This window comes from Manis javanica, chromosome 1 (assembly GCF_040802235.1).
Source record: "Manis javanica isolate MJ-LG chromosome 1, MJ_LKY, whole genome shotgun sequence".
NCBI lineage: Eukaryota > Metazoa > Chordata > Mammalia > Pholidota > Manidae > Manis > Manis javanica.
Genome location: NC_133156.1, coordinates 26,974,899 through 26,998,699, shown reverse-complemented (window position 1 = coordinate 26,998,699; position 23,801 = coordinate 26,974,899). Strand labels below are relative to the sequence as shown.

Below are 23,801 nucleotides of genomic sequence, written 5' to 3'. Positions count from 1 at the left end.
CAATGGACAAACTGATCCTAAAATTCATATGGAATCGGAAAGGACCCCAAATAGCCAAACTTGAAAATGAACAAAGTTAGGAGACAATATTCATTAAGATAGTGACCCAGCAATCTCACTCTTATGTATATACCCCAAAGAATCAAAATCAGGATGTTCAAACAAAACTTATACGTGAGTTCTAACAGTAATATTATTTACAATAGCCAAAAGGTGGAAACAACCCAAGTGTCCATCAGCTGATGAGTGGATAAACAAAATGTTGTATAGGCAGACAATGGAAGATTATTGAGTCACATTAAAGTATTAAATATGGATACTGATTATAACATGGATGAACCCTGAAAGCATTATGCTCTATGAAAGAATCCAGACACAACAGACCATATATTGTATGAGTCCATCTACGTGAAATGTCTAGAATAGGTAAATCCATAGAAACAAAAAGCAGGTCGTGGCTGCCAGGGGCTGGAAACATGAGGAATGGAGTAACTACTTGATGGGCATAGTGTCTCTTTTAGGGGTGATGAATGCTTTTTGGAATCAGATAGTGGTGATGTATGCAAGATGTTATGAATGTTACAGGTATTGCATTGTATACTTTGGCTAAAATGGTGAATTTCTCAATAGAAAAAAGGATGGTAAAAGATATCACACAAATACTAATAAAAAAAGAGCTCTTTCTACATCATGCTAAAAAGCTTCTGTACAGCAAAGGACACTATCAGCAGAACAAAAAGGCATCCTACAGCATGGGAGAATATATTTGTAAATGACATATCTGACAAAGGGTTAACATCCAAAATATATAAAGAACTCACATGCCTCAACACTCAAAAAGCAAATAACCCTATTAAAAAACGGGCAGAGGATATGAATAGACAATTCTCCAAAGAAGAAATTCAGATGGCCAACAGGCACATGAAAAGATGTTCCACATCGCTGATTATTGGGGAAATGCAAATTAAAACCGCATGAGATATCACCTCACGCCTGTTAGGATGCCCAACATAGAAAAGAATAGGAACAGCAAATGCTGGCGAGGATGTGGAGAAAGGGGAATCCTCTTACACTGCTGGTGGGAATGTAAACTAATTCAACCATTGTGGAAAGCAGTATGGAGGTTCCTCAAAATAAAAATAGAAATACCATTTGACCCAGGAATTCCACTCCTAGGAATTTATCCTAAGAATGCAGGAGCCCAGTCTCAAAAAGACATATCCACCCCTATGTTAATCACAGCACTATTTACAATAGCCAAGAAATGGAAGCAACCTAAGTGTCCATCAGTAGATGAATGGATAAAGAAGATATGGTACATATACACAATGGAGTATTATTCAGCTCTAAGAAGAAAACAAATCCTACCATTTGCAACAACATGGATGGAGCTAGAGGGTATTATGCTCAGTGAAATAAGCCAAGCAGAGAAAGACGAGTACCAAATGATTTCACTCATCGGAGGAGCATAAGAACAAAGCAAAAACTGAAGGAACAAAAAGAACAAAACAGCAGCAGACTCACAGAACTCAAGAATGGACTAACAGTTGCCAAAGGGAAAGGGACTGGGGGTGGTGGGTAGGCATGGAGGGAGAAGGGGAATAAGGAGCATTAGCACACATAACGTAGCGGTGGAGGGGGGGGTGCATGGGGAAGTCAGTATAGCACAGAGAAGACAAGTAGTGACTCTATACAACCTTACTATGCTGATGTACAATGGCTGTAATGGGGTATGTGGTGGGGACTTGATAATGAGGGGGAAATCTAGTAACCACAATGTTGCTTATGTAATTGTATATTAATGATACCAAAATTAAAAAAAAAGAGTTCTCACACTACCTGATTTTAAGATTGTATTAAATACAGTTTGGTATTTATGAAATGGCATACACACTGATCAATCAGTATAGGAAATCAATAAATTGACCCATATGCATATATCAATTAGCTTTTTACAAAGATGCAAAGGTAAGTCAATGGAGAATGGATAGTCTTCAACAAGTGATGCTGGAACAACTGGGCATTGTCTAAAAAAGTGAACTTCGACCTATAAACACCTTTAAAGTTAACTCAGAATGGATCATAGATCTAAATGTACAATGAAAACTATAAAACATTTAGAAGAAAGCATAGGAAAAAATCTTTGTGACCTTGGATTAGGCAAAGTGCTTTCAGATAAAACAAAAGCAGGACCCATAAAACTAAAATTTTGATATACTGAACTTTATCACAATTAAATCTTTTGCTCTGTGAAAGACTGTTAAGAAAATGAAAAAGATGAGCTGCAAACTCAAGAAGGTATTTGTAAGTTATATGTCCAGTAAATGACTTGCATTTGGAATATATAAAGAATTCTTAAAACTCAACAATAAGAAGACAACCAGTATTTTTTTTAACTTGCAAAAGATTTGAACAGACACTTCACAGAAGGGGATATACAGATGTCAGATAAGCCCATAAAAAGATTCTCAGACTCCTTAGTCATTAGTAAAATGCAAATTAAATCAAATACTAGTATATACCTATTAAAATGGCTGAAATAAAAAAATATTGACAGTACATATAAGAACTAGCAATATGCAGAGCAACTGGAATGTTCATACAGTCTTGTGGGGATGCAAATGGTACTGCCATTCTAAAAACCTGTTTGACAATTTCTTATAAAGTTAAACCTACATTAATATGTAACCTAACAAACCTACTCCTAGAGAAATGAAAACTTACATTCACACAAAAAAACCTGCACACAAATGTTTATAGCAGCATTATTCATAATTGTCCCAAACTAGAAACAACCTAAATGTCCTCCAGCAGGTGAATTGATAAAGAAATTGTGGTATTGCCTATACACTGGATGCTCAGTGATAGCAGTGAGTGGTGGATGCGTGCAACAGCATGGATGATCTTAAACACAAATAAGTGAAAGAAGTCAGTCTCAAAAGTATGTAACTATCACACAGTTACACACTGTATGATCCCATGTATATGGCATTCTGGAAAAGATAAAACGACAGAGAACAGAAGGTGGTTGCCAGGGGTTAGTAGTGGGGAGGAAGTTGACTATAAAGGGGACAACACGAGGGGGTTTTTGTGGTGAGGAAATTGTTCTGTGTCTTGATTGTGGCACATCTATGACTTTACACATTTCTCAAAACTTCCAGAAATGTATACCAAAAAAGGAACTGTACTGAGTGTAAATGAAAGGCAAAGTTAAAAATTATATATACAGCACTCTTTCCTCAAGTGTGGAAGTAGAGACTATGTAATAATCCATTGCAAATATACAGTACTTTTCAGTTTAAAATTCCTTTACACTCCATCAAATCCTGTAATTTAAACTGTACAACTCCATTTCTCTTGATTTTAAAAGATTAGAAGACACATGTTGATATGAAGATAAATGTTTAACGGATGTATTGGGACAAGAATTTAACTCTGTCTCCTGACTGCTTCTCTGTTGTAATCGACTTTTCTCATGCTAATGACAACTGACCCAGGTGAGGCCAGGGGTTACTTTTTTCCCTGTACGCACAGAAACCCAAAAACCCAGAGCTCTTATTCAGAAGTCCATCCAGCACCCAGAGAAAGTCTACCCCAATCCAAACCTTACCATGCCAATACTTTCAAATGAAGAAACAGCTGTTCCGAAGAAGAGAGGGTAGGTCTTCCAACTTGCTACCAGAGGTAACTGGTTGGGGTCTGGAATTCCCTACAGGAGAGAAAAAGGCAGTTAGACATTTACTCCCAAAGCATGTTTGGACTCCTTTAAGAGGGGGCTATTCTGAGAGTAGACCTAAATTTTAAACAATTGAATGTCAAGAAAAGCAGAAAACTTCAAAAGTAGGTAACAGAGGTGATTTTAAGATGGCACAACATCAGAGCCAGAGGAAAGAAACATAAAGGTCCTGACAAAGTATTGAAGGATTAGTATCTCAAGGAGGGGTTTGGTTTATTAGAATCCAAAATGTTACCTACCTTTGAAGTTTTCTGCACACCACAGGTTAGTACCAGGATAAACTGCCCAAGGATACTTTGAATGTACCAGTGGTTATGGGTGTTGGAAATTATGGTGACTGTAGTTACAGTATTCTAGGGGCCTCAAAGGAATTAGTAAAATATGAAAGTTGCTTTTTCTTCTTCAATGAGCTATAAATTGAAGGGGAGGAAAGTATGTGGAATAAATATTTCACATACCTTATGACCTAGATTGGGAACATAATTATAGAACCATTTCTCTAGTAAGGCAACCTCTGGAATAGTCCAAAAGTTAATCAAAGATAGCTATCTTATTAGGAAATTAAATTTTTTAGAATTTACCAATATCGCCTTAAGAAATATGTTTTATCTATAATTTATCCTAAAATATTTGACTAATTTGTTATTTTTACAAAATTCTATGGACAATAAAGCTTTTTTTTCTTGTGACTTCTGAAAGAGAAAAACATTCGAAAGGTATTAGGTATGCCAAGGGATTTCTGGGGTTTGAATTTCTATGTAGTCTTGCCCATTATAAAATTAAAATTAGAAAGAATAGAAAAGTAGGAAATTGAGGGAAAATCAGTATCTATAACTCAACCTCAAAGATGTTGTAATTAACCTTGTGATATATTTGCTTTTGGACTTCTGAGACTCTCTATTTATACCTCTGTGACAAATTTTAGGTTTTCTTTTTTTCCTCTTGAGTTCCCTAGGGGTAATTCTGGGTGCCTGGAATTGTAGCTTAGAGGATGTAAGACTGTGGGTAATTTGATCATTTTCAGCTGTGGTAGAGGATCCTGCTTGTCATCTGCATTTTGTTCCTCTCCAACCATTACAGGAATAGTCTATAGTTCACCAACCAAAATGTTTTCCATACCAAGCATAATATGTTTTTAAAGCCTGGATAGACTAAAAGTGAGTACTGGAGGATCAACAGAAAAGAAGAGATATCCTGAAGAATGAGATTGCACAGAGATACCTTTGTGGAAGAAAACTGCAATGAGGTCAGTTCTAGGCTGAAGAGTGAGGTGTGTACCTGCCCTAGAGTCTGCCCTAGGGGTCAGTGCATTGTGATAAAAGACTCTGGCCAGTGCAGGGGTGGATGTGTGGCGTGCACCAACCTGGGTGATGTACTGGGTGATGATGACCAGGCTCACCACCATGCTGACGTTGGCCAACATGGAGAAGACGGTCAGGATCCTGAGGTTCTGGATGAGGACCAGCAGCATCAGGATGGGCGTGAAGGCAACCATGTAGAGTCGAGAGTCCATGGTGGGTGTCAGAAGCACTGTGTCATTGTAGTGGCAGTTGTTGGTTGTGCTATTAACTGCTTCCACTACCTGAGGAAGGAATGGGAAAGCAAGGGGAAGACTTGATGAATCACCTGGCCATGCAGTCAGCTTAGTGCTTGGCTCATCACCTCCCTCACAGAGAGCTAGGATGGCTCACATGCCAGAATCTCACAGTGAGTTAGGCTGTTTGTGTTACTTATAACCCAAAAACCCATATACACATTTTCATAATTGGGCCAATTGCACCATACCAATATTGGCATTTTGAGTGAGAGAACTCATCTTTGTGAGGACTGGACTATTCATTGCAGGACATTTGGCATCCCTGGACCCCACCCAATAAATGCTATTAGCATTCCCCCAACCATTGAGGCAGATGAGAAACACCCCCTGGCAAAGCTGAGGGATGGGGAAGGATGATACCACCCGCATTAGAACCGGCATTACTTAATGAAATCCTATTGAGCAAGCAATACAGTGTACTACAGAACAGTTAGAAATGAGTTATGCAAAAAGAGCATGTCAAAGAAATAATAATCTCAGTATCCTTGGATAGCTATGGGAATGCCCTGGATTATATTCACCTGTGCATTTTGTATACAATATCACAAATTACGAGTATTATATGCATTCTTTTTTTAACAGATTGCAATCATAGCCTACAGTCTTATTTCAAAATCTTTTTATTTAATAACACACTTGGATACTTAAATGAATCACTAATTCTTATTATTTTCTAATTCCTCATTATGGTAGGAAAAATACTTGGAACATGAGCTGGGCATTCAAAGTCCTCCACAATGGGTCCCATCCAACTGTGAAGATTCTTCCTGTCCCAAGGCCCAGTCGCACGAGAAATCCCATTGTACTGCCTCTCCTGAGCAAGTCCCCACATTCCTGCTCCAAGCGTTCGCTCCTTCCTTCTCCCACCTTGGCCGCAGTCCTCCTCCTCCAAGCTGCCCTTCAACGCCCAGCTCAGATGTAGCTCCTCGAGGAAGTCTTCCCTTGTTCCAACTATTTTTCATGCCCCCGCACATATCTGCCCCTAAATTCACAATTAAGCACCCCTGACCTCAGGGTATGGTTGGTGGAATCCTGACCTGGCACCAAAACACACTGATAATTAACTTTTTATATGTTTTAGGACACATCTCATTCAGCCTGCAAACTTCTCGAGACGATGCTTGCCTTATCTCCATAGGATGACGAAGTTCTGATGATACCAGATTGATTTCCAAGCAGGAATCTGGCAATGTGTTTGGAAAGCCTTCAAAATAATCAAACTCTTTGACTCAGTAATTTTACTTTAAGATATATATACTAAGGAAATAAAGGAGTACACAAATATTTAGATTTCAATAGAAAGGCCAAAGAAAACAAAGAAAATATCCAATAATATTGACTTAGTCATGGTTTGTCTGTGGAATGGAGTATTATGGAGCCATTAAAAATTACATTAAAAAATGTAAGGATATTGCAAAATGCTAACCAGTTCATACTAAGTTAAAACATTAACTATGAGTGGTTGGATTAACAATAGTTTTTTGTTTTGAGAAGCAATATAGCATATTATTTAAGAACTTGAGCTCTGATACCAAAAGGCTTACATTCTTAACCTTGGCTCTTGACTTATATACATTATAGAGTTTATAGCATCATTTTTCTCCTCTGTAAAATGAGCATAACCACAGTATGTACTCTGATGAGGTCCTGGAGAGAATTAAATGAGGGAAAGTATATAAAATGCTCAGCACTGCACCTGACACAAAATAGAAACTAAATCTGAATGCTTACTATTTTTTCCTTCTTTCTAATTATTCTACATTTCCAAATTTCTGGTATTACTATAAGCAGAGAAAGAAAAAGAGCCCTAAAGAATCGCTATCTTTTTTAGCTTATTGACTAAGAATGGTCTCTGTTATTGACCACATCATTTTGTTCAAATTGCTACAAGATAACTTCTGGGTTAGATAAAAAGAACTTTCTGGGGACAACTGTTAAACCACAGAAATTAAGCAGTGAAAGACAGAGAAAATAGTCCAAAGAAGATTCAGTATCATCACCCATATCAGTTTTAAAAGAGTTAAAGGCGATTAAACTCCAAGCCAGGAGGCTCAACAAAAATCCGTTTCCTTCTAGCTCCAGTTTAGAGAACAGTCCTGAGGACAGACAGGCCCAAGACCCTGGACAAAGGGTGCTGTGGGAAAGGGGCCACTCAGAGGGACCTGCAGTTATGTGAGCTAGAGGAGGTCTGTGTTCTTTGACAAAATCTAGCTTGACTTCCTTGGTTGTTTGCTAAAGACACTGCAACCCAAAGAGAAGAAACTATTTGTTGAGCAACTAGCAGATGACCCTTCTTTTTCCATGTCTTTTCCTCCACCTTATCTAGAAGACCTTACCTGTTTTAAATTGTCAGCCAGAAACACAATGTATACACAGCAGAAGCCCAGCTGGGTGACTATAAGGAAGAAGCTTACAATATGCCTGGAAGAGAGGGAAGAGAGAGAGAAAAAAAACTTGTTATACAAGAAGAGTTGGCTTGTCATTGCCATTTCTGTTCCCAGGGGGAGGTCCCCTGTATCACTACCCTTGGTCTTGCCACCACAATTAACAATGGGGCAGTAAAAGGTGAGGTGACAATAGTTCTTTTAAAAATAATGTTTCTCAAACACCCTTATACTCTCAGGTCAGCACGTGGTGAAATTCTTCAGGAAGTCAGGAACATCCCCCTTGTACCTCACTCTGTGGCATTCTTTGTAATTGATGTAGGGCAGTAGGCACGATGTTTTTATTAGCTATTATTAACATTAAACTTTTTTTCAACCATGTGCAAGATACCATATTAGGCTCTGAGGACACACAGACAAATAAAACATGGTCCCGTCTTCTAGTGCTTTACAGACTAGTGGGAGAGATGGGCAAAAAATAACATGGCACCAATGGCCATGGTAAAAAGAGCAATTTACCCAAATTATAGAGCATACAGCTTTCTTAGAAAAAAACAATACCTGAGTAGGAGTCCCTTGGGAAGGAGAAGAAAGAGAGAGAAAGGAAGAGGAGAAAATGGAGAGGCAGAAGTGAGGGATTAGCTGATTTCTCTAGATGCAATGTGGAGAATCCACTGGAGGGGCAAGACTAAGGACGGGAAGACTGGCTAGGGGATTCTGACTACAATAGCGGTGAGAGATGGCAGCACCCCGGATAAAATGTGGCCATTAGGATGAGACAATTAAAGCATTTTAAGAGATACTAGAGAGAAGTACTTACAGGACCTGGTGACAACTTACATCTGGGGGAAGCAAAAGAAGTGACCTATGGTGATTGACAGATTTCTGGCTTGGACAACAAAATAAACAGGGAAAGTCAGAAAGAAGAAGAGGTCTTTTGGGAAGGGGAAGAAATGACACATTCAGTATCTGAATTGTTGAGCTTGAGGTTCCTACAGGAGACATTCAGGAGACAAGTACACACATGGGTCCAGAACCATTGATTTGTTGGTAATGGACAAAGCCTTGAGAAGGCAGGTCCACGTTGGAGAGTGTGCAGTGGGCAGAGGAGAAGGCAGCATCCTAAACTCTAAAGAACACCTAGGGTTATAGGGAGGATAGGAACAAAAAAGCCTGCACAAAGGTAAAGGAATGACCAGAGACGTAGGTGGGATAAAGGGTTAAATAGAAGCCAAGTGAAGGGAGAATGTTTGGCGAATGATTGTACCCACTGCTGCTGAGAGGTTCTCTAGGGCAAAGAAGGTACAACAAGGAGGCATCTTAGGACATTGGTGGAAAGAACTTCAGTAGAAGTATAAGGACAGCAAATCCAGGTGACCCCTGAAAGAGGGGAGAATGGGATGTGTGGAAGTAAAGTCAGGGGGTGGGCTGTTCTTTCATACCGCCAAGTCTTGATGGTGCCATTTGTTCATCACTGTAGACCCATAGCCTAAAGCACTTCCTGACACACTGTAGGTATTCAGTGGGTATCTGCTGAATCACCAGATGCTGAATGTGAGATAGGATGGTGGCTACAGGGTAGTGTAAGGTCTAGGAAGCTTTATTAATTTATTTTTCTATTTTTAAGACGCATTTTAAATGTTCAGAGGAAGAGCCCATAGTTCAAAAAAGAAGTTCAAATTATAGGAGAGAAGATCAGTGAAGCAAGGTTCCCAAATAGAACAGGAAAAGCTACTTTATATAACCAATGATGAATAGAAGGATTTGAGGGATTGTGACAAGCAAAATCCTCTTCTTGGGAGAGTTCTGATTAATATCTCATAGCTTTCCTAGTCTGCTCCTAGGCTGAATTTACTAACTGAGTATGTGAATGGGCTTTGGGCCAAGGGGGTCGCCACACCCATGGTGTTCTGCAGGCTCTATGCTTCGCGGGCAGGGTGCACCTCAGGGCCACTGCAGTGATCTGGCAGGTCACAGTTCAATAGAGACTCTGACAATCTAGATGGTACTGGGTAAAGAGTAGGCAGATGGGGTGAGGACAGGCCTGAAAACAAAAATGAGTAGATTTAGTCCCAAGTACCAGAGGACAGAGGGGGTTTACCTTATTCTGTGTCATCCCTGAAATCTAGAAGGTGGTTGGGACAGGAGGAAGACTTCAGCTCACCAAAGGGTTGGTTCTTAATGGTCTTTCTCTCTGTTTTCTTCTCACTATAAACTTGCTCCCTAAGAGACCCCTGGCTTCATGGCGGATGACTGCAATTCTGTAACTCCTGTATGAAGACAGGTTCAAACCTGTACAGACAATTACCCACTTGGCATCTCCATTTGAATATCTCTTAGGCACCTCAAGCCCAACTTGTCCAGAATAGAAGTCGTTGGAAATCTGAGCCACCCTTGATTCTTTTCCCCGCAATCCTGAGATCTAGAAATCATTACCAAATTCACTTTTCTCTATTCCATTGCCACCAGCTTGGTCCCAGCTGTCACTACCAACTGCCTGGACAATGTCAACAGCCCCTCATGGGCTGACTAAATCTATTCTTGCTCCCTTAGAATCTATTCTCTTTACAGAAGCCGGACAGATCTTTAAACAATGCAAATAGCATTTCCTTGATTAAAACCCTCCAATGGCTCCCTGGTTGCTCTTAAGAACAAAACCTTCATGAGGGTCTAAAACATATACCTTGATCAGGACCCTGGACTCTTCGTCTTCATCTCCATGACTCTGCCCTCAAGCTGCCTGGTCTTTCTGTGCCTTGAAACTGCCAGGAACTCCTTCCTCCTTTGGGACCTTCACAGCTTGCTTTTCCTTCTTCCTGGAGGGCGGTCCAGGATCCTGACCACTTTCACCTATGCAATTTATCATCTTACGAACTCCTTCCTGCAGAACTCATTTCAGTGATTCCATCCTAGGAGGCCCACCCAAGGCCAGGCACATCTATCTCCTTACCTGCTCTGTTAGCAACTAGAACTTCTTTCCTTCAATGTACTTCATCCCAGTGCTTATTAAGTAACTATGTCCTAAACCGTTTAGTGTCTACCTTTTGTACTATTCTGGACTATTTTGATTCTGTGAGGGCAAAGCCTTGTTTGCCTTGTTCCCCATGATATTTGCAGGGCTCAGTACATAGTAGCAGCTGGAAAACTGTGGTTTAATAACAAAATGAATAATATTAAAGCTGCATAGCAAAGGAATGAGCATGCTGTTGCTGGAGGTATGCAAGGAGGAGGGCTGGATCAGAAAAGTTGCCAATGAACCCCTTCCACGTGGAGAGTCCAAGATTCTGTGCCACATGAGCAAGGATCCCAGGAAGAAGCCACCCCTGACAGCTGCATTTCCTTCTCCTGTATCCACTTCAGGCAAAGCAAGAGCAAGGTACCTTCCCCAGCGGGCATGGTTCTGGAGCCAGACACTGGAGCTGGCTTCTAGTCCGTGCATCATTGTATCCCCATAGTCCATAAAGGGCTTGTTAAGCCTGCAGGAGAAAGTGCATACACAGTTACCAAGAGGCAGCTTAACCTAAAATCACAAGCTGAAAAGTCGAGACACACAGCAAGACAACCCAGCTGGAGCAGAAAGACCACCAGAGCGGAGACCTAAATTCTGGCTCAGACTTGAACACCTGGCAGTATTTCCGCAGTGGCTTGCTTTCCTTCCTTGTCAAGGGGAGCCGTTACTAAATAAAAGGGGTAGTAATATACACGTTGCTTGGCTATAGTAGTTTTCCTTTTCATGATCCCATTGGATCCTCATGAGAATTCGCTAGGGAGGCGAGGCATGTATTGTTTAGGCCCAGTTTACTGATGAGCCAAGCAGATAAGCACAATGACCTGATTAAGATCGTCTAATGAGTCATGCAGCAGAGCCTTGCCTCAGGTCCCTGCCCTCAGTGCTTTTTTCTTTGTCTTGGCCTTGTTGGGGGAAGTTAAGAAGTAAACTATTTTTTAAAAATTTATTTTGATTGAAGTATTGTTGATATACAATCTTATATTGGTTTCAAATGTACAACACGGTGGTTCAACAGTCACCTATATTATTAAATCCTCACCCCCACTAGTGCAGTTACTATCTGTTAACATAGGAAGATGTCACACAATCAGTGGATAGTCTCCATGCTGGACTATGGTCCCCATGACCAACTTTATTATGCTCGGGAAATTTTGTGCCCCTTTATCCCCCTTGCCCTCCCTACCCTCAAGAGGTAAACTCTTATTATGTGTCTGGGATGCCCCTAAGCACCAAGTACCAAAGGAACTGACAAGAGGATGCTGTTTTCCTCACCTGTGGCAGAAGCGCTGGGCACACCTGACCAGGATGTGCATACAGTGGCAGGCGATGAAGCCAATTGCCAGCACACTGAGCGGGCCCATCTGGTGGAACGGAAGAGAGGAGAGAATTGGTTGGTAAAGAACATTGCGGGGGTGGGGTGGGGATTTGCTGGTGCAGATATTATTCAGAACTCAAAGAACTTTCTGGCAAACTCCTTTACAGCAGCAACAGCTACTCTTTCAAACATAATCTCAAGTAGTATTCTAATAAAGTACATTGAACAATTAAAATGGGGCATTGTGGTGGGAGGAGGGGACCCAGAATTCTGCCCCTGGGTGGCCTCTGAGGTATCCCCAAGAACTAGTGCTCTACAGAGCACAAGTGGAAAACCAGTCATAGTCCAGCCTCTGCATTCTACCAAGGGAGTGAATTGACGCCCACAGAGTGGGCAAATGACTTGCCAAGGCCACTCAGATCTGTGGCAGAGCCAGAACTCAAACCCAGGCTAGATGTCTGGACTCCAAATCTGGACCAAGGTGCCTCCCCCAAAGACTGCTCACTGAGAACCACTATGATCCCTGTTGCCCTCCTCTCACGTCCCCTCTACAACCCAGTCGTACTGACTCCTCCTGCAGCTGCTCTTACCAGGATGCCTGCGTTCTTCACAGCCAGGGGTAGTCCCAGGATCCCTGTGCCTATGTTGCTTTTCACCAGGTGAACCAGGGTCTGGAATCCTCTGAAGGAGAGGAAAAAGACACGGGGCTGTGGGTGTGTGAGGGTGAGGAGATCCGGCAGGTATTCCCTCGCAGCATGTCAACACTTAAGTTGGGTAGGTGGACTCCTGGCCATCTCTCAGTGCCAAGGCCTTGCCAGCCCCTCTGGCTCTCCTGTAGGGTGACCAACCATTCATGTTTGCCCAGAACTGTCCTGGTTTTGGCAGGTAACCCTCAACACATACCATAAACCACTTACTATATAAATAGACACTATGCTAAGTACTTTACATGTATTATCTCACTCAGTCCTCTAGTGAAGACTAGAAAGTAGGTTATTGTGTTCATTTTGTAGATGATGAACTGAGGCATAGAGTTATTATTTTTTTTATGAGTTGTACAAGGATATATTGATGACGCAGGATTTGAACCCAGGACTGCTTCAGAGTCCCTGTTCTTCACCCCACTTCTATTGACTGCCTCCTGGAAACATCCCAGACAGATAAGAAAAGGCACAACCCACTTCATAACCAAGAAAACTGAGCCTCAGAGAGGTGGCAGCGCACAGTGCAAGTTCCTAACACTAGTGGCAGAGACAGGACTGAACACAAGCAAAGGGAAAAGGGCGGACAGCGAAGAGAAGTCACCGTGACCTCTGAATGAATAGGCCCTATGCCTCGGGTACCCGGACGGGGCCCGCTGGGAGAGGGTCATTTGGGGACTGGGCTCCAGAGGGATTTCTTTCCCCTCAGATCAGGTCATCAAGCTGTGGGATGCTGTGTCTCCTCCCACGACAACAAAAACAGAAATTCAGACCCTTTACAACAGATGTGGAGGTGGTCCAGGGGACAGGTCCGAACCCTCAGGGGCAAGGTTCCAGGGAGGACCCTCTCTGTCGGCGGATTAAAAAACACCAATTTCTATACCTCTCTGTACCTGGACCAGGTTAAACCCAGGTGACTATTAGGTTTATATCCACTACTGTAGAAACCTTAGAAATTCCTGCATGTTAGCCTTCCTGTGAAGAGCAGCAGAGGCTGTGAACGGAGCTTGGTTCCTGAGGTTGGACAAACCAGAAATTAAAACCTAAGGCTACTAGCTTCGATACCCAGAAAATGAACTAAGATACGATATGAGGAGGAGCTTCCGGCATCAGCACTCTCTGGAGGACTCGTGCTGGGGGATGATCATCAAAAAGCCTCCACAGGGATCCGGACGATGCTGCGGTTGTGGCTGCATCCAGCCCACTGTCTCCTGGACTTGCCATAGGAATGAGGAGGGAGATGTCTAGGCTGGCATGTGCATACAGTGAGACAACGAATTTGACCGGATCTGTACTGTTGGAACTCAACCAGGAGTTGGGAGGGGTGCAAGTTGTAGCACTCCAAAATCTTATGACTATAGACTATCTACGGTTAAAAGAACATATGGGATGTGAACAGATCCCAGAATTGGGCTGCTTTAATTTGTTTGATTTCTCTCAGACTGTTCAAGTACAGTTGGACAATATCCATCATATCATAGACAAATTTTCGCAAATGCCTAGGGTGCCTAAATGGTTTTCTTGGCTTCACTGGAGATGGATGGTAATTATAGATTTGCTTTGTTTATGTCACCGTATTCCTATTATGTTAATATGTGTGTGCAAATTAGTTAGTAGTTTAAAACCTATACATACTTAAGGTACTCTACAAGAAGATATGTCAAAGAAATAATCAATCCTCCCATGTTTCCTTCCATATGCTACCTCTATAGCTTTTCTTCTTTCTTCCTAATTACAACCCTTAAATAGAATTCGTGTCTCATATCGAATTTACCAAGTATCATAATTCCTCCAGGTGGTAAAGATACCTTGAGACAAGTGCTGGGCATAGAAGCCACAGGGCATAAATCTGCAAAGAAGTAAAAAGCTAACCTTTTCAAACAATATGGCTTCTCTCTCACTTACCAATTTTACATTTCCCTGTATGGCCGCTGAAGATGACTGGTTAGCCAGAGACGGGTAAGATTCCTCAAGGGAGGAACAACCTAAGACAGGCACAGTCGCAGGGGGGCCATCAGGTGAGAATTTGGGGATCAACAGAGGTGAGGCTCAGAACCTCACCCCCCCTGCTTTGAGAGAAATCTTCTGCATCCGTGGATGTTTTGCTGCCCTTGTCTAGCCTGGATTAATACTTAGTCCATAGGCACACACCTGATCATCTGATCATCTACATTTGCCTTCTTACAGCACTAAACTATGTTTTCTACCTTTATCTTGCATCTACCTACCACTTCAGCATTTTATTAAAAATAAAAATAATAATAATAATAAAGGGAGAAATGTGGGATCAACATATAAATCAAGTACAAAAATCAAACGAATATTCATATTTGACCTGATTGTTTATAGGTCATAATGCGTGATCAAAACCGAAAGTTTCTGTGATGAATGCCCTTGTACTGTTCACCATGTAAGAATTTATTCACTATGTAAGAATTCATTCACCATGTAAGAACTTGTTCGTTATGCTTCAGAAGATTGGAGACTGATGAGAATTAGACTTGAGATGGATTAATGATTGTACATTGAGCATTGACCCCCCTATACTGAATTTTATTGTTGTTAACAACCATTTGATCAATAAATATGAGAGATGCCCTCTCAAAAAAAAAAAAAATGGGCAGAGGATCTGAAAAAAAAAAAAAACCTAAGGCTACTACTTAACTAGTTGTGTCATCTTTGGCAACGTGTCCACTTTGCTGGGTCTCTGTAAATGTTAGGAGAAATGATGTTTCCAAGAACTGCCACAAACACCCAAATCTTTATGTTGACCACTAAACCTTCTAGCTTCCTGAGGATCAGCGCACTGATTTGGTAAGAGTTAAAGACAACAATGAGGAGAGAAAGAGGGTGGAGAGTGTCCGCGTGCCTTTAGCTCCTCGTGGGTGTCTCCGCTGCTGACAGAGCACTGTGCCCTGTGGCCCTCCAATGACAGGCTTGTTTTGCATCTAGCAAAGGGCCAATAGGTCACTTTGGAAATTTCTAACTAAAGGACTTAGGAAATCAGCATTTAACTTCGGCCACTAAGCCAGCTTATAAACAGAGTGTAGTGAGCTATCAAAGCCCTGGGCTGGGAGGCAGGAGACCTGGGCTTTTGCCCTAATTCCTTTGGTAATCTTGGCCCATCATGGTATTCACAGCAGCCAGGGCTCATGGGCACTAAGCTTAGGGGCTTCATGTGTCAATCACTTTTGCAGCTGTCCTGGGAAGAGTGAGCAGCCGTCTCACAGAGGAGAAACTGGGGCTCAGAGAAGTTCCGTCACTTTACTCAAGCTGGGCAGCAGCTAAGTGTGAATTTGAACCCAGGGGAGCTGACACCATAGGTGCCACGGTTACCCGACCTGTTACCCCTTCTCTACAAACCACTAGAGGGGCCCCTTCTCTACAAAACTAGAGGGGCCCCTCTAGTTCTGATGTGCTTTTTTTTTTAGATTCTTAAGTAGCTGAAATTGCCATCAAACCATTTATCAGTTCAGAACCCAGAGCTAGTTGGTTCTCTCAAGGCTTCCTATTGAGAAATACCCCCACTGGGCAGTGGATGGCTGCAAGGCTTGAAAACTCAAGCGTAGGGTCACATATTCTTAGCAACCCCAGGAGCAGCCTTGGGGCAGCAGAACTGCATCACAGGTGCCAGTCATTGCTTCTGTTCCAAACTTGTCCTGCAGGCAGTGAAAGAAAGGGGCTTTGCCCGGCCCTTAAGTCCCTCCTTCCTTGCTTTGCCCCCTCCCCACCCCTTCAGATTTCATCTCCACAGGAAGCCTCCTTAAAAAATACTGCCACCAATTTATCTCTGTTTTGCATGTGGGGAAACTGAGGCTTAAAGAAGGGAAAGGGCAGTCACAATGTGACACAGGCGTTCCTTCTGCTATAATAGCAGTGCCAACATTGTCTCCTGAAAGCAGCAGGACTCTCTGCCACGCCACCCCATTTGTCTTCCTGAGGTCAACTAGCTACTTTGCTGGAGGGATGGAGGTGAGGATTCGCGGGACCCTGTAGCTTGGCTTCCCTGCCTAAATTCTTTCAGGAGACCCCTACCTGTTAGGGTGTGAGAGTCCCCACCCCCCAAACATATCCCTCAACTCTTCCACATACTGGGGTAACTGCAGGAAGGAGGCAGGGAGGAGGCCTGATGGTCAGTGAGGACACTGTAGCTAAAATCTTACCTTCTCCAAGAAGCTGGGGATTACCCACCTCCCCCCACCCCCAGAGGTACATCCAGGAGCAAAGCTGACTTTAGGGCCAACACTGGATTCTAACCACCCCTGCCCATGACCTAGGGCACGGCCGGGGGTGGCTGGCGTTGGCGTGCCCACCCACCCCACCGTGCTCTGAAGGCTTTCTGACGGTCTCCACTCCCACCCCTTTAAGCTCTCATCTGCACTCAGCCTCTAACTGCACCTTTGCTACCTCGGTTTGTCCATCTTCACAGTGATGGGTGGTCAGACCCGCCCACCCAGGGGTTTTGCCAAAGCAAACTTCCAGGCTAGAAGAGTACTCACGTTATGCCCTTGGTCTTGTCGTAGCCCAGTGACTCAGAAGATACTGGAGCCCCTTGTCCATCTGAGAAACTGGAATCCTTGTTCTGCAGCGTCTTGGTGCTTTCAGGAGGGGACCTGAGGTCCAGTTTGAGGTCAACAGCTCCCTGGAGACCCTTGGCACTGTTTGTCACAGGCATGACTGCTTCAGAAAGAGAAGGCTCCAGGTGATGAGGAGGTCTGCGCTTGCAGGAGGCAAGCAGGAAGGTGTCTGCTCAGGTGCAAACCCAGCACAGTGGCTTGTGCCTGAGCAGGTTCTGGCCAAGCTGGACTGAGGCCCCGCCCACCTTCCTGGGGCCAACTCCTCCCTCCTGAAGAAGCCCAGTGGCAGAGGAAGGCTCTGGAAGAGGAAGGGAGGTGTCTGGGGAGTCGCCCACCTACCCCTAACAACAGTAATGGCAACAGCGACTATAACATTGATCATTTTAATAACTAATATTTATTAAGCACTTGACTAAGGGATAGGAACTCTTCCAAGTACTTTACCTATATTTTCTCATTTAACTCTATAAATTACATAATGAGGAAATCAGGCTCTGAACTGAAGGAACGTACCTGAGGTCACACAACTAGAAAGTGACAAAGTAGGGCCCACAGTCCAGCTCTTAAGGCTTTTTAACCAATACCCCATTTCTCCCTTCAGGAGAATACCTACACCCCACCTCATTATTCATCCGGGGCAGAGGCTCCACTTACCACTGACCGCACTAAGACGTCCTTCTGAAGTTCCCTTTTCTTGGAAAAATGTTGGGGAAAAAAGGAGCACTCGCCTATAACTGCTTCTTAGCCTTTGTTAGGCTCCAGAGAGACAGTAATGGGATTTTTTTGGTAAAGGTGGGAGAGGCGATGATAGCACAGCCCAGAGCCACATCTCACTGGCAGGGCTCTGGCGCCAGGAGGGGGTGGGAGGTGTCTAAGGTCACACAAGACTTTCAGGATGGAACTCTGCAGCTAAAGAAGGCTTTGGGGGTATCTCCAGTTCCCATTCTCTGTCATTATCCCTGCTTCAGTGACAGCTGAGCTGACCAAAATTTCCTCTTCCCTCAAAATTACAGCATTCCCCTCAAGGCATAATCCTCCCAACACCATCATCTCCTGTGCCAAGAGCTTTATAGGATCTCACAGCTAACTGCTAGCATTCGAGACAGATTTGTCCAGCCCTCCCTTACATTAGACCCTTTCCAAGGTCCTGTATGCAGTTTTGAATTTGTAGTTTTGTATTCTTAAAGAGGCCCTTTCCACCCCTTATCTATACCTGCCAGCTCCCCACCTGCCCTGGCGGAATAAACTTCAGGCTCTGTAAAGCCTGGCTACTTCTCTGGGTAGCCTTGTTATTTTGTTTTTACAGATGTGGAAACTGAGTCTCAGGGAGGTCACAGCTAATTCCCAGCAGAGCTGAACTCTCCCTGGTCAGATCCTTCTATCTCTGAAGCCTGTGGTTTTCACCACTTCACTGATCCCTTGGTTTGAATCCTGGCCCCGCCCTTCAAGTTTCTTGCCCTGAATCAACTGAAACATTTCACTGTGGTTTGAGAACATCCTCTGTTCACTGGTCTGGGACCATTACGTGGCAGCACTCCTAGCCTGTGGGGTGGCAGGCTGCATCCTCTGGGCTGCTCAGTCACGGTACTGAGATTCCATGATTTGTTTCTCAACTCAGATCTCATCCCACTACCAGATCTGTGCTCCTGCACAGGCAACAAGATGAGTAAGTAAGATTGTCAGGGAACTTGAAATGTTTAGAGATGAGGCTAGTTCTTGCTTTCCTCTCCAGGTTTTGAGAAGGACCCTGAGTTAATCTTCAGACTTTTGGGAGAGGGGTTGCTGAAATATCAGAATTTGGCAGGGGCTCCTCCCGGACATCAACAGCTAAAAGGAAACTTGCAGAGCACTACCTGCACACCTCCACCCTGTTGCACTACCTGTCAGCAAGCAATTTTCCAAATTAATTTTAGGGACTGCCATAGATAACTAAATTCTCATTTTCCTCTGTAAGAACCTTAAAAATATCCTTCCCTTTCTGCTGGGGCACTTCTCTGTGCCTGGCATTCCTCATCTGTGAGATGCTGATGGAGGTACCTGTACCTCTGTAGGCAGCATAGAGTACATGAAAAAGGGGACACATACCATGCCTGTGTCACAGCCAGTGTTCCAGAGAGGGGAGCTATTTTTATACCATTTTAGCACTAGAGGAAACTTGAAAGGTCATCTTGCTGAGCTGTACTATGGGGGAACCAAAGCCCAGAGAGGGGAAGTGACACAGTGAGCTACTGTTGTTGTCATGGGGGGACGGAGGCCAACCCAGTCTGGGTCACCTGATTTTCAAGCCCTGCTGCTCTCACCGTTTCCCAGATACCTTGAAATGAAGCACAAACAAGACATTTAATTCATTTATTCAACACATATGTACCAAGTCCCTGCCATGTGCCTCGTGCTATGACAGGAGCTAGAAAGAAGGTGATGAGCAAATGCAAACAAGTGTTTGTGTCTCAGGAAGAACTGCACAGCAAGACACCGCGGGTTGGGCAGCTTCGGCAGAGACGTTTGTTTTCTCACAGCTCAGGAAGCTAGAAGTCCCAGGTCCAGGTCTGGCAGGGCCAGTTCCCCGGAGAGTTCCCTGGCTTGTGGATGGCATTTTCTCCCTGTGTCCTCACAGGGTTTTCCTTGGTATGTGTGTGGAGAGACAGCGAGCTGACTCACCGGTGTCTCTTCTCTTAAGAAGAGTGATCCTTTTGGGGTCAGAAGGGACCCACCCTTATGATGTCATTTAACCTTAATTACTTCCTTAGAGGCCCCATCTCGAAATACAGCCACACTGGGGAGTTAGGGTTCAATGTATGAATCTAGGGGGACACATTCAGTCCATGGCAACATGTCAGTCAGTTCACAGTCCAGTGGAGGAGGCGGACAATAAAGGAGGAGCAATCACAGATGGCGGTAAACGCCTTGAAGTGAGCATGGTGCAGCCATGGAGGATGACGGCGGTGGGAGGAAGAGCAGTTCAGGGCGCTTGGTCAGGGAAGGACGTTGAGGAGGGGGCGCTGGAGCCCGAACCGAAAGGAGGAGCCAGCTGGGGGAAACCGGGATGCGGGCCGGCGGAGAGTGGGCGGCGTGCCCAGGCCGTGCGGGTGAGGGGCGGGCGGCCCTGGAGAGGCAGGGAGTCTGAGCAGCCGCGAGGAGGCGGGGGCGGCAGTCCTGTGAGGGCAGGGGCAGAGGCGGGCCGCGCCAGACGCTCCGGGTGTCACCGGATGTGTGCTGGGAGGTCTCCGAAGAGCTCTGGAGAGATCTGTGTGGAGAGTGGGTGACAGAAGAGCAGGGAGAAGGCGGGAGGCCAGCGCGGAGGTGATCACCGCCCCAATGACAGTGACGGGGGCTTGGGCTGCTGAGGTGCTGGCGGGGATGGAGAGAAGTGTCGTCTGTGCGTGTGCGTGCATGTGTGCATGTGGGTGAGACAGAAGAGGTGGTGGTGACGGAGGTGTGTGTGTGTGTGTGTGTGTGTGTGTGTGTGTGTGAGAGAGAGAGAGAGAGAGACAGACAAGGTGCCAGTGGAGATGGAGAGAAGCATGAGTGTGAGAGAGGGATGAGGTGCTGATGGAGATGAAGTGTGCCTGTGTGTGTGTGTGTGTGTGTGTGAGAGAGAGACAGACAAGGTGCTGGTGGAGATGGAGAGAAGCATGTGTGTGTGCATGTGTATGTGTGTGTGTGAGACAGAAAGGCCTAGTCATTTACATCCTGACTCTTCATGAAATCATTCTATCAGGCCTGACCTCCAAAGGTCCACCAGACCTACTACAGCATCTGTAATATTAAAAACTGTCCCTCAGAACCCCTCCGTGTGTGGGCATGGGCTCTGGCCCGTTTCGAGGTCTTTGAACCTGTTGAGAGCTGGGCTTGAAGAGGGGGAGAAGTGAGTGGCTTCCGCAAGCGGCTCCTCCTGCAGCAGAGGGATGAGGGCACGGTGGGCCCTGCCTCACCTGCCACAGGTGTGAACTCTGCATGTTTCATTCAACCGAGTTTTTGCTTTCAGCGGAAGCTAATCACGGTGATGATGTTGGTGATAATCATAATAATACAATGAGAGCTTCTATTTATTGGGAATTTCCTATGTGCCATATTGGGAAACATGATATGCTTGAACCAGTCATTGGAACTCTGATGATCTAGGGTTGAGTTACCCCTGGCGTGGGCGTCAGAGTCAACCTCAGAAGAACTGTGTAGATGGAGGGTGGCAAAAGTGGTTTTCCAAAGGAAAATTAGGGAATGATTACCAGAGGAAGTGGGGATGGATACTGGGCAGCAGAAACAGATATTCATCACATGGGAGAAATATAATCTGAAGATTAGGAGCTGTAATAAGAGGGGCAGCATGATAAGACACTCCACTGATCAAAGATGAGCATATCAAAGATAACAGTGACAGAGCCTTGGAAGTGAATTTGGTGATATTTATTAAAATTTTAAAAAGCACATTCCCTTTAACTCAGTGACTCAGTTTCCAGGAATCTATCCTATAGAGTTGCTTGCACAGCAAGCTCTACACCAGGGTCTTTACTACAGCGTTATCTGTACAAGCAAAAGATTGGAGACAACCTGCATGTACATCGAGGGGATAATGATTAAATAAATTATGGTGATTCTATTGAGAAAAACATTGCTGCAGCTGTTATAAAGATTCAATCACATCTGCATATATTGATGTGAAGTGGTGTTCAGGATATATCATTGTGAAATATGAAGTGCTCACAAGTATAATATGATCCCCTTTTTCTAAAAATAAGTGGGGAACCACAAACATCCACCCACACATGGAAAATACACACCCACACATATACACTGCTACAGTCTGAATGTTTGTATCCCTTCCAAATTCAAATGCTGAAGTCTTAATGCCCAATGTGATGACATTAGGAGGTGGGAACTTTGGTCATGAGGGTGGCGTCCTCACGAACAAGATCTATGCTTTTATAAACAAGGCTCGAAAGAGCTCCCTTGCCTCTTCTGGCATGTGAAGACACCGTGAGAAATCTGCGCCCAGAAGAGGGCCCTCAGCTGACCGTGCGGCTGACCATGCTGACCTTGGACTTCCAGCTTCCAAAACTGTTAGAAACAGACTGCTGTTGATTACAAGCTGCCCAGACTGTGGTATTTTGTTATAGCAGCATGAATGAACGAAGACACACATATTATATCGATGTGTATCTGTTCTTGCAAAAGATCTGGAAGGTCTTAAAGTAGTTCCTCCTCCACTGTATAAATGAAGACTTATGAGTGGGAATCTCACATTTTAATTTCAAGGTCTAGTATTTATTAATTTGTATTTATTTTTTGGCTTTTCAAATTGAAATACAGTTGATATACAATATTATATGGGTTTCAACTATACAACATAGTGACTCAACAGTTGTATATATTATTAAATGCTCACCCCAACTAGTGTAATTATTATCTGTTAACATAGAAAGATGTTACAAACTGTTGACTATATTCTCTATGCTGTACTTTCATCCCCATGACTAATTTATATTACAATTGAGATTTTGGGCCTCTTTATCCCCCTCACCTATTTCACCTACCCTTCTCTCATGGTAACGACCAGTTACTTCTCAGTGTCTGTGAGTCTACTACTGTTTTGTTCATTTTGTTTTGTTTTGCTTTTGTATTCCACATTAAGTGAAATCTATGGTATTTGTCTTTCTCTGGCTGGCTTATTTCACTTAGCGTTACCCTCTCTGTCCATCCATGTTGTCCCAAATGGCAGGATTTCTTTCTTTTTTTATGGCTGAATAATACTCCATTGTGTCTATGTACCACAGATATGTGTCTTCTTTATCCATTCGTCTATTGATGGACACTTTGGCTGCTTCCATATCTTGGCTATTGCAAATAATGCAGCACTAAACATAGGGGAGCATATATCTTTTCGAATCAGGGATCTTGTTTTCTTTGGATAAATTCCTAGGAGTGGAATTCCTGGGTCAAATGCATTTCTATTTTTAGTTTTTTGAGGAACCTCCATACTGCTTTTCACAGTGGTTGAACTAATTTACATTCCCACCAACAGTGCAGGAGGGTTCCCTTTTCTCCACATCCTCACCGACACTTGTTATTTCTTGTCTTTTGGATAGTGCCCATTCTAACTGGCATGAGGTGATATCTCATTAGGGTTTTAATTTGCAGTTCCCTGAGGATCAGTGATGTGGAGCAGCTTTTCATGCGCCTGTTGGCCATCCATATTTCTTCTTTGGAGAAGTGTCTATTCAGATCCTCTGCCCATTTTTTAATCAGGTTATTTGTTTTTTGGTGTTGAGGTGTGTGAGTTCTTTATATATTTCAGATGTTAAGACCTTATCAGATAAATTATTTATGAATATATTCTTCCATACTGTATATTTCCTTTTTGTTCTGCTGGTGGTGTCCTTTGCTGTACAGAAGCTTTTTGGTTTGGTGTAGACCCACTAGTTCATTTTTTATTTCATTTGCGTCACCCAAGGAGATGTGTCAAGGAAAAAATTGCTCATGCTAT

At 43.7% G+C, this 23,801-nt stretch overlaps 1 protein-coding gene and 1 long non-coding RNA gene across 5 annotated transcripts in view; one reads left to right on the top strand and one right to left on the bottom strand.

Annotated features, from left to right (window-relative positions):
- Nucleotides 1-17,535, bottom strand: part of SLC36A2 (solute carrier family 36 member 2) — a 29,568-nt gene extending 12,033 nt beyond the window's left edge. For all 4 annotated transcript variants that reach the window (XM_017640727.3, XM_073230421.1, XM_073230422.1 and 1 more), the window contains exons 1-7: nt 17,243-17,535; nt 12,633-12,723; nt 12,000-12,088; nt 11,098-11,193; nt 7,670-7,754; nt 5,100-5,318; nt 3,611-3,709 (exon numbers count right to left, since the gene is read on the bottom strand). In XM_017640727.3, coding sequence (XP_017496216.2) covers nt 3,611-3,709; nt 5,100-5,318; nt 7,670-7,754; nt 11,098-11,193; nt 12,000-12,088; nt 12,633-12,723; nt 17,243-17,418 — 855 coding nt within the window. In that variant the 5' untranslated portion in view covers nt 17,419-17,535. The remainder of the gene's footprint in view (nt 1-3,610; nt 3,710-5,099; nt 5,319-7,669; nt 7,755-11,097; nt 11,194-11,999; nt 12,089-12,632; nt 12,724-17,242) is intronic.
- A 2,126-nt stretch (nt 17,536-19,661) lies between these two features.
- Nucleotides 19,662-23,801, top strand: part of LOC140848172 (uncharacterized) — a 48,556-nt gene continuing 44,416 nt past the window's right edge. Inside the window, exons 1-2 of the long non-coding RNA XR_012128722.1 lie at nt 19,662-20,620; nt 21,039-21,261. This is a non-coding gene — a long non-coding RNA (uncharacterized lncRNA). The remainder of the gene's footprint in view (nt 20,621-21,038; nt 21,262-23,801) is intronic.